The sequence below is a fragment of the Lutzomyia longipalpis genome, chromosome 4 (genome assembly GCF_024334085.1).
Source record: "Lutzomyia longipalpis isolate SR_M1_2022 chromosome 4, ASM2433408v1".
NCBI lineage: Eukaryota > Metazoa > Arthropoda > Insecta > Diptera > Psychodidae > Lutzomyia > Lutzomyia longipalpis.
Window position 1 is genome coordinate 13753214 of NC_074710.1, and position 10497 is coordinate 13763710.

General features: G+C 35.7%; 2 protein-coding genes across 4 annotated transcripts; both read right to left on the reverse strand.

Moving 5' to 3' along the window:
* Positions 1 to 89: 89 nt before the first annotated feature.
* On the reverse strand, positions 90 to 7365 carry LOC129796522 (inositol-3-phosphate synthase). Of its 2 annotated transcripts, XM_055838541.1 has the most exons (5): positions 6950 to 7365; positions 2430 to 3127; positions 1848 to 2355; positions 1557 to 1757; positions 90 to 1401 (listed from the first exon to the last, which is right to left on the reverse strand). In XM_055838541.1, exons 1-5 carry the CDS (start codon positions 7064 to 7066, stop codon positions 1318 to 1320), a joined length of 1608 nt encoding a protein of 535 aa, XP_055694516.1. In that variant the 5' UTR covers positions 7067 to 7365; the 3' UTR covers positions 90 to 1317. The 2 variants fall into 2 exon arrangements, with proteins under 2 accessions (XP_055694516.1, XP_055694515.1); XM_055838540.1 differs by having other exon boundaries at positions 90 to 1757.
* A 784-nt stretch (positions 7366 to 8149) lies between these two features.
* On the reverse strand, positions 8150 to 10468 carry LOC129796523 (acetyl-CoA acetyltransferase, mitochondrial). Of its 2 annotated transcripts, XM_055838542.1 has the most exons (4): positions 10257 to 10450; positions 9773 to 10190; positions 8770 to 9556; positions 8150 to 8595 (listed from the first exon to the last, which is right to left on the reverse strand). In XM_055838542.1, exons 1-4 carry the CDS (start codon positions 10275 to 10277, stop codon positions 8325 to 8327), a joined length of 1497 nt encoding a protein of 498 aa, XP_055694517.1. In that variant the 5' UTR covers positions 10278 to 10450; the 3' UTR covers positions 8150 to 8324. The 2 variants fall into 2 exon arrangements, with proteins under 2 accessions (XP_055694517.1, XP_055694518.1); XM_055838543.1 differs by lacking the exon at positions 8150 to 8595 and having other exon boundaries at positions 8633 to 9556; positions 10257 to 10468.
* Between the last annotated feature and the right edge of the window lie 29 nt (positions 10469 to 10497).

The window sequence follows — 10497 nt, forward strand, 5'->3', positions numbered from 1 at the left end:
TAAAGTTGTTTTATCTTCTGAGGAAAGTGGTTAATGATGCGAGCTAAATAGATGTGACACAGCGGACTTTTGATTAAAAGAATTTCATATTTATTCTCATTTATTATTTTTATTGACTAAATCTTCAAAATAATGGTTTTACATCAGTGATAAAATTACACTGGGGCTCAAAGTAAACATATATGCAGGTAAGTAAGATATGGCATTTTTGGAGAAAATCTCATTTACAGATTCTGTAAACTTGAGTTTCTTTTCACAAAATCCTATAAACAATTTTATTAAATGCCGCATACGTAGTTACTTGCCAACGTCTTATCATGCAGCTTTATTGAGAGCATTTTCATACAATTCGTTACGTGCATTTATGTGTTTACTTTGGGACCTCAGTGAAATAGTTTTCTTACTCAAAACTACAAATTATTTCTTTTTTAAACAATTTTATTACCTTTTCGTATGTTTTTTCGTCTTCTAAGGGTAGAAAAAAATCAAAAGCTCCATAAAACTTGTGAATTCATGCACAAGGTAGGTACCATGGAAATACATAATGTTGCTGATTTAAATGAATTCTGTGTCTCTTTCTCAATCAATTTGACGCTATTTGTTATCATAAAAATTCATTACCCACTACTACGGATTATTATGTATATTTTTTACGTAGTAATATTCATAGTATATACAAATGGTATAATTTTTGTTCTCAAAAGAGTCGTCATAAAAATTTATTCCCCAATACATTCTCAATCAAAAATGAATTTTACTGAATTTTGAATGTTTTTTTTTCATTGAAAATTACTATCGATGGATATTACAAGAAAAAAATTCTATAATTAATACAAATATTGGGCCTAATTCAGCGACCAAGAAACCATTGAAATCTTTAAATTTTGTACTGTAATTTCAAGATTTCAAGCGAATTTCAAGGGTTTCTTGGTCGCTGAATAAGGCCCATTTTTAGTAAATATAAAAAATAAATGAAAAAATGTGTAAGATCCACGATATACCTGCATATATGTATGTAAGTATAAACTTAAAAGAATTTATAAATGAATAAGAAATAATATTGCTGAGTACTCATCTCTCGTATAGATTGAAATTAGAAACACATATGAGAATACAAAGTTTAAACTATCTCAATGATCCCAAATTATTTTATATTCCTAATAATTTCAGCAATACCACTTCCCCAATATAATTTTTTTTAAAGAAAATCATGTGGTATAAAATAAACAGAAATACTTTTCTTTACGAGGAAAATTTGTCAAAAATAATAAATTTTTCACGTTATTTTGCTTTTTCTCATGTGAAGTTAAGAAAAAATTAATTCTTTGTCCCATTATTTGTAATTCCATTTGTAGCCTTTAACTTTTTTCGCGGTGGTTCGGCGTTGTTCTCCAAATTAAACTGAAATTAAAAGAGTAGACTAAAATTAAAGAGATGTCTTTGTAAATAAAATTGATTGAATAATTTTGCAATATAAAAAAAAATTGAAGCTTTAAAGTCCGAATATGCGCGTTCACTCCTACGAAGAAGAAAAAAAAAACATAAATTTCACTTACTCTGTGTTCGAGACTCATATGTGAGTTGGGTGGTAGTGCAACACATGCTCTTAGAATGTTTTCAATGGCAGCTCTCTGCCTGAATAGCGAATTGATCACTGGGGTGCCGTGAGGCACAAGAGGAGCCTTACAGAGGTAGCTCAGGAGTGACAAAACATTCCTGAAGGGCACAAAATGGGCATTCGGTTCATCTTTTTTGACCTGAAACAAAATATAACAATTGCTACGTTACTGCAATGCTCTTATTTCCTTGAGAGACTTATTAAATAAAAAAAAAAGAGTAAAACTCACCTTGATACGAGAGCAGAGTTCAGCCAAGATAACAAGATCGAGGATAAGTGGTGCTGCCAGGAGGCTATCCTCGCAGGTATTGTGAATGACCAATGTGTTATGACCACCCATCATAATTTGACTGGTGTACTCATCCATGGCACGCTTGCTGTCCCCAACGTAGGGGACGTACTTTATGACGACAGTATGATCGGGATGCTCTCCTTCACCGTATAGGATTGAATTCGAAGATACCATGTCATCGACAACATTACTTTTTGAGATCTCTTTTGAGCGAAATTGCTTCGGTGCTGAGAGATTGTAACCATCGTTGTTTCCGAGGTGGTTGTAGCTTACAATCGAGACGGGCTTGATTCCCGCACCCACGAGAAAATCCACAAGAACAGATTTCAGTTTTGTTTGACCAGACTTGAAGTCATCTCCCGCGATGAAAACTCCATGCCGTTCAGCTAGCTCCAGAACTCCCGGAACAAAAGTATTCTGTGGAGATCCATTTATGTATGTACACCTACATATTACAAAAAAAAATTGCTAGAATTCAAGAAACAATTTCAAAATGAAAAATAGTGTGGGTTTTCTTACCCTTCAGCAATGCTGGCCATTGCAAAAATCGTTGATGGAGATATTTCGGAGCGATTTGCTTTGACACTCCTTTCGAGTTCATCAGCTGTACTATTGAGCCCCTGAGTAACGTCACAGAAACGCTCAGTATTGGCTGTCCACAGCACAATGACTTCCTCAACACCGGTGGAATGTCTAAAATCCCGAATATCTTGACGGACACGCTGATACTGCTCATACCGCGTACCTTCGATAACATTGTCCGCTCGTTCAGATTGATTTGCGGCAATAAAATCGGGATCATAAATAGCAGGACGTGGCTTTAACAAGCAAAGCTGCTTGTATACCTGATCCTGTAGGGCCACATCTAGCACTTTTGCCCTTTTCATTGCATCACCGAGATTCATTGAACTTATATCCCATCCATCGATGACAATATCATCTGGATTTACCATGGGAATGATTTGATTCATAGGAATGTACGTATCCTGCCCATATTGATCGGTGCCAAGGAGAATCGTTGAAGATTGCGTGATGGATCCAAACCAATTTGCCTCTTGCTTACCATCCTTTGTACGCCATACAAGATGCCTACGGTTTGCCTCAAGTGCTGCTGTTAACGTGGATCCATTATTTCCACCCCAACCGACGAGCATAAGTCCCAGACGTGGCACCTTGCGTTCCGTCTGAATCTTAAGGCTTGTCACCTGAGGCTCTACCTAAAATAAAGAAAAATAATTTGAAATTCAGATTCTCTGTAGTTTTCGATGTTAAGATTAGTTGTGGCAACAGCTATATCATGACACTTTTCTTTTTAATTTAGGATTATTAGTCAGGTATTGGATTTAAAGACGCTAAACTGATAAAAATGAGTAAACTCCTTTCTCAAATTGCAATAATTAATCAAAGCTACTTAAAGATAAGTTATGTTTTAACCATTTTAACGTTATCTCACCCTATTATGGAAACGATATCATGGCATAGAGACAAAACTCGTGTGCGACAGGAAGCACGTGGCAAAAGCCGGTCTTGCGGTCTCTTTATCTCTTGACAAATTCTTTTCTCAGATATGTAGCTCTTTGATTTTTTTTCTTTCTCTTTTTCTTCTCGTCTGAGAAGGTAATCAACCGGACAGACTCTTATCTAATCACACTAACAACAAAAAATTTAGAAATACAAACGCGCGCTATACAAATACCCCACAACAGCATTTTATCGCATTTCCCTTAATTTTTTAGCTGTGATTCTTTCTTCAAAGAAGCACAGCTTCTGTGTACACTCAAAAATGCAAAGTCGTCAGATCGGGCTCAAACTCGGGATGAGCACGAATTAGAGTCCCCACATTCCAAAAAACGTATGCGCCAAAAATCTTTCCGGCCGTCCGTCCGTCCGGCCGTCCGTCCGGCCGGAATATAACGCAATATTGCAAGAGAACGATAATAGATAGAGACTTGCGGTCAACGGCAAAGTTCATATATCGGGTGGAAGACATCCGATTATGATGTCAAATCCACCCCCCCACCCCCCCGTCCGCCATTTTGAATAACCTCAAAATTTTGTTTTCGCTATATCTCAGCCGTTATTATAGCTAGAGGGCTGAAATTTTTATATGTTATAGGGGCCATCAAGACCTTTCCAACGATATCACATTTTCGAAAATCGGCCAAGCCGTTTAGCCAATATGGCCGCCACAACTTTTCATCGAATATCGACTATAACTCGAAAACGGCTTGACCGATTTTGATCAACTCGGACTCAAATGAAAGATATTAACGAGCCCTACAACTGCTCGGAACATTGCAAGTTCAAAAAATGACCGCAAGTGGCGCTAAAATCGAAAACAAAATTTTCGATGAGTTTTCGATGAATATCTCGAGCACCGCTTTATAAAATTGCTTCATATTTTGGTATGTTATAGTTGACTATAATATCTTTCATCTTGCCAAAAATGAAGAAAATCTATGTAGCCGTTCCGGAGATATCGCGTTTTAAAGTTAACATGTCATATCTTGAGTTGTTCAAGTCTAGCGCCCCGCGAAGCTGGGCGTTTTATATATACACATATAAAAGTAAAGTAAAATATATATAAATGCATAGATATATACATTATATATACATATAAAAATGCAAAGATAAAGATATATAAACTGCAAAGATAAAAATTAAATATAGCATGGATGGAACAGTATAAAGCGAAAGAACGGTAAGTAAAACTTACGGGCTGTGATTCTTTCTTTGTCAGTGAAATGTGAAGATGGCAGAAAATTGAGGATGGGCAAATTTTGAGGAGAGACTTACTCGTGAGCCGAATCACAGCCAACGCCCGCCACGATTAAGGATTTCTTTAAAATTTCTGCGCGTTGGCTGTGATTCGGCTCGCGAGTAAGTCTCTCCTCAAAATTTGCCCATCCTCAATTTTCTGCCATCTTCACATTTCACTGACAAAGAAAGAATCACAGCCCGTAAGTTTTACTTACCGTTCTTTCGCTTTATACTGTTCCATCCATGCTATATTTAATTTTTATCTTTGCAGTTTATATATCTTTATCTTTGCATTTTTAAAGAGTATATCCGATTTCTTTTTTTAAGTTGAAACTCATGTAATTATTTTGCTATAGTCTGTAGAAGTCTTTTGATTGGGTTTAGTTATGGGAAATATGACTCGAATTTTATTTTAATACAACTGAAATGAAATTTTAAAAAAAATGATCAACGAGAATGAAAATATTAATCATTTTCGAAAACTCAAAAAAAAAGAAAAGAATAAAAAAGAATAGAAAATATTTAAAGATACATATTTCCAATTTTATTTATTTTCCACTGGCATGAGAAAAGCCGGCAAAAATGCAAACTATGACGTCATGATCTGATCATGCATTTGGTATATTTTAATGCAATGAGATATTTAAAAACGGTCGAAGCTGAATCCTAACAATACGATTTTCAGGAAAAATAAATCTTGAAATCTCAAAGTTCTTTTTCATCTATACACTTCTTGAATATTCTACTCTGTTCCTCATGAACTTGACAATTCCTTTCGTGAGAATTTTATCACATTTTCGCATGATAAACCATTCATAAATGCGCCGACACTTTGCTTTTCCAAGCATATTGTGTATGTATATATTTATCTATTACACAACAATTTCCATCGATTTATATGACTTTGCATGGGATATGTCCACATGGAGGAAATGCTGTCCAGAATGAGTTCTCGTGCGCTCATCTAAAAATAGCTTCGAAAGAAAATCGATTTTCAAACTGTGGGAACAATGTGCTTCTGGTATAGCTCGGAAGATTACTTCGGAAGCTCTTGAGCTCTCAGCTACATGATATATTTGTTCTAATTGTTTGACTCACAGGGCAAAAATGCAAAATCATGATTTTTACAACAAAAAAAAAAAAGAAATCAGGTGATATTTCTTGCGGTAGCAATGACTCCAAAATATTTCATCACCTGATATCGGGCAATGTTCTCTATGAGAGAGATTGGTGATGTGGCGGAGAGAAGTTTTCATGGCACGGGAAGATGCAGAAAGAATTCAAGTTCAAGGTTGAAGAGAAAATTATATTGTAAGAGAGCGAGAGGATTTCCGTCAGGATACCTATATATGTACACTTCCGCCGGCGGACATGGGAAAATGTTCTAGAAAGATTTTAGCTATTCGTCGCCGGCTATGGAAACCGCGCACGCGTCCTTTTGCAAATGCAATTCTATATAATAAAAAATAAAATTCTCATGAACGGAAGATTCGAGAAGACGAAGCTAGTTAGTTACAGAGACACAATTAAAAATTTCTAAATCTGGAAGATTACCAACTATGATCTAAATCTAGTTGAAGAAAAATTATTTATGCTTTACTTGATTAATGCAAACCTATTTTTTCTTTAAAATAATTTTCAAAGAGTTAAAATAAATTAAAAGACTAGATGCAAAGGAACATCAACTAATAATGAAGGGTTGCCAATTTTTTTTTGAGTATTTTCATGCTAACGGAAGAAGTTTAACGCCCCAAGTCGATCATTGATAATCCTTTCGTTAACTTTGAAAACAAGCTTTAACCAAAAAAAAGTGCTTTACTCGAATTTATAGGCCAATACGCTCGTTTTCGAGACAAAGATTCTCATTCTTAAAGTTTCAAGCAGGAGTTAAAATAAATTATTTTTGAGATATTTTAAAACTTAACTCAATATTACGGTATACATAAAAGAAGAACTCTAGGACTCATAATTTGATGCACAAACAATTTTTAAATTCAGTTGTTTTCTTAAAAGTTAAATTGGGTTTTATAATTCCTCAATATCCCTTTTTAATTTTTATCCTCTCTATCCATCTTTTCTGAGATATGCTACTAACACATCCCAAATGCCACTCACATGGAACATTCTATGGTGCGTTCTCGTCTTTTGCAATAAATCGATAAAACTATATTTGATCAAAATAAGTTCACTGTGAAACTTTAAGCAATTTTTGAGGATTTACTCGGCTTCAATGGGATATTTAATAGTACAAATTAACAAGAATTAAATAAAAATCTTACCTTGAGTGTTCCATCCGCAAGGCGATTTACAGTAGTACTACTGTATTCGTAAGATGCTTCAATAAAGTCCTCAGTGTACTTAACATTGGGCGATGAAACCACAAGAGTACTGGCCATTTTCTTATCACGATAATACAACTTCCTGCTGAATTATCCTTAATGCTGAAATTCCTGCTTCTTATTAGATCTTTTATTAATTAAAATTTTCACTTGATGAGCCAGTGGGGATAAAAACGCAGCTAAAAATCACTCCTGAATTTCCTTGCTTTCCCTGTAATATTTCCGGGAAAAAATACCACGTTTTCAATTTCTTTTGACCCTTTTGACAAATCTTCACGAATTCTTCTTGTGAAAAAAATCCAAAACCTTGTGGAGCACAATGAAATTTATGTGTTAGCCGGTCCGCAGGCAGAATCAAACTAAAAGGCACTCAGCATTGCTAATGTAATGTTGGGTCGACTACACCCTCTCTCATGGCTCTGGCTTCGGATCATACGAGCGACAGGTAACGAATTCATTTTTCCTAAAGAGAAGAGAGCAGATACCTATAGATAATGATAAAGATAACCATGCCAAAGTTAGATTTTCTTTAAAAATATTTTAAGAACACATTGTCTTGAATTTTTTCACACGTTTACATGTAATAATTAAATAATGATGAAGACTTTATATTGAAAGACTTTCTGTATAATTTATTTTTTTGCTTCCTCAAAGAGCTCAAAGATAATGAAGATTGATTTTTGTATAAAAATTAAACTCTAAAACCTTTTAAAAATAGTTAAAAATATTTATTTTTTATGGTTTTTTAATTTAACCAACTGTTTTCCCTATTCAATACTAAATTCTAATTGTATGTACCTACTTTATACAAGAAACCATACTAAATCATTATTACCTCTCAAGACCTTCATTTACCTAATACCTCGTCTACCTTTTACAGCATGGATTTCAGGTAAAAATAAAGTCCTACTCGTGAGTATGGGGAGTGTAGAAGAAAAGTGACTTTTGCAAGAGCATAAAGAGGAATAAATGCACTCTCCTTTAAATAAGGCAGTCGATAAAAGTAAATTAAAAATAAGTTAAGAATTTGCAAAAAAACATGATTTAAAAAGTAGTTAAATAATTATTTTAATAGAAAAGAAAAAAAACGTCAAATATTAGAAAAGTAAAGTCAACCGTTAGAAAAAGATTTCAATATTCTTTTAAGTCATTCTTAGGATTTATTCTATTCAACATCCTCTTGCATAGATTTCTGTTTCCTATCCTGCCATCCTTACATCTTCAGGGTGATTAAGGGAAGTTTAAAAAAATGTCATTCATATTTTATTAAAAATACTTACAGCTCAAAATTAAATGTAATTCCTTAAGAATTAAATTATTCTTCATTGAGAATTTCTTGAAGCCTCCTCCGGAAGATATCTAAATTCAATCTGTGTTCACTCACAAACTGTCCATTGAGAAAAATTACCGGAATATCGTACCGATAAAGCCTAAGAAATTTCACATTTTCCTTTTGACTAATATCCACAACTTCCAGCTCAATCATTTCTCTAAATGGTGTCAGATCTTCAATGACTTCATGGCATAAAGTGCATTCTTTAGTTGAATAAAGTGTAACTATGGGCTTTCCTGTAGGTTTGCTGTGCCTGAAAACATAAGAGATATTCCCGAAAAAAAACATTCTTTAGTGAAATTATCATTTCTTTATGAAAAAAAAACTTTTGTTAACAATATTAATCCACCCATTGATTTTGGGAGGAATTTAAATGCACAAATTTCTGGATAAATTGAGCCGAAAAGGAAGAAGGTTGCTTGCTTACAGCTTCTCAACAAGTAGGGAAGAAGCTCCACCGCCACCGTTGCAGATTGAAGCACATCCAATTTGTCCAGGCTTGAGAGTATGCGCAAGGTGGGTGACAATCCTCGCACCAGACATTCCAATTGGATGCCCAAGGGACACAGCACCACCGTGAACGTTCACCTTTTCGGGATCAATGTTGAGCTTTTGGATATTGGCAAGAACAACAACGGAAAAGGCCTCATTTATCTCCCACATGGCTACATCATCCTTGTTAATTCCACACTTTGCCAAAAGTTTGGGTATTGCAAGTGCTGGAGCGATCGGAAAGTCAATTGGATCAGTTTCAGCATCTTGATAGCCGACAATCCTTGCCAGGGGTTTGCACTTGAACTTTTCAGCTGCAGCAGAAGTCATGAGGACTAGAGCTGATCCTCCATCGTTGAGTGTTGAAGCATTTCCTGCGGTGACAGTACCTCCATCCCTTTGAAATACAGTAGCTAATTTTCCAAACTTATCGAAATTTACTCTGCGGTATTCTTCATCCTCAGTTACCACCAGTGGCTCTTTTCCTTTCTTTTGTGGCACTTTAACTGGAGTAATTTCAGCATCCAAAATTTTACTGCTCCACGCATTTGCACTACGCTTGTAGCTATTGATGGCATATGCATCCTGATCCTGACGTGTGATACCCATTTTCTTGGCTGTATTCTCCGCACAGTTGCCCATGTGGAATTGATTGTAAACGTCCCAGAGACCATCATGAACAATTCCATCGATCAACTTAATTCCACCGTATGGAGTATCACCTGCAAAAGACAATCCCATATTTTAAATTTTGACTTGAAGTTTAAGTGTCTCATCATCTTGTCTTAATTGATAAAACCTGCATTTGAGTTTAGCAAAACAACACTGATAAGATTGGAGTGATGTAACTCAAATGCATTTTTTTTATTTTGGTTCCGGAGATAATTTTTTAGCTTTTTCTTAACTAGACAGGGAATTATTAAAGTAAACTTAATTACCTCTCTTCATGTAGAAGGGAACATTGGACATTGATTCCATTCCACCAGCTACAATGACATCTGCTTGACCCAGGGCTAGTGTCTGTGATGCCATCATGACGCTCTTGAGCCCCGAAGAGCAAACTTTGTTAACTGTCGTACAAATTGTTGACTTGGGAAGTCCAGCGAAGATTGCAGCTTGCCTAGCTGGTGCCTGCCCCATTCCAGCACTCACCACATTCCCCATTATCACCTCCCCAACGTCCTCCTTGGCAATGCCAGCTTGCTTCACGGCGCTCTCAATTGCCTGAGCCCCAAGCTGACTGGCGCTCAGTGGTGCAAGGGCACTCTGAAAGCTTCCCATTGGGGTCCTTGTGGCTGACACGATAACAACATCATTGAGCTTAGTGCTGAAGAAACGCCGTCCAGACGGAAGGAACTGCAGGCAAAATTAACTTCGCGTGAATTTCTTTAAAAAGAATTGATTGCGTAACACCCGGCTTACCTGTGATATTCTCAGTGCCATCGTGTGTAATGTAATATGAATTGTAGAATAATATAAAATAAATGGGACTACAAACTGAATATTTTTAATAAAAAAAATCAGGGAAAAGGTGCAAAAAAGGATCAAAACGGAGCACAAAATCAGCTGGTACTGACAGCAGAGTGACTTTTTATGGGAAAGTGTCTTCGCTTAATTGACTTTCACGGTCACCAAGGACACCTTCCAGTCTTTCCAGGTAAAT

Coding starts and splice junctions, on each gene's coding strand:
- LOC129796522 (XM_055838540.1), bottom strand. CDS start 7,066: ATGGCCAGTACTCTTGTGGTTTCATCGCCCAATGTTAAGTACACTGAG. Junction 2,356..2,429: donor ATGGCCAGCATTGCTGAAGG/GTAAGAAAACCC, acceptor TGTAATATGTAG/GTGTACATACATAAATGGAT. Junction 1,758..1,847: donor AACTCTGCTCTCGTATCAAG/GTGAGTTTTACT, acceptor ATTTTGTTTCAG/GTCAAAAAAGATGAACCGAA.
- LOC129796523 (XM_055838542.1), bottom strand. CDS start 10,277: ATGGCACTGAGAATATCACAG. Junction 10,191..10,256: donor TGGCACTGAGAATATCACAG/GTAAGCCGGGTG, acceptor TTTTGCCTGCAG/TTCCTTCCGTCTGGACGGCG. Junction 9,557..9,772: donor TCCCTTCTACATGAAGAGAG/GTAATTAAGTTT, acceptor TGTCTTTTGCAG/GTGATACTCCATACGGTGGA.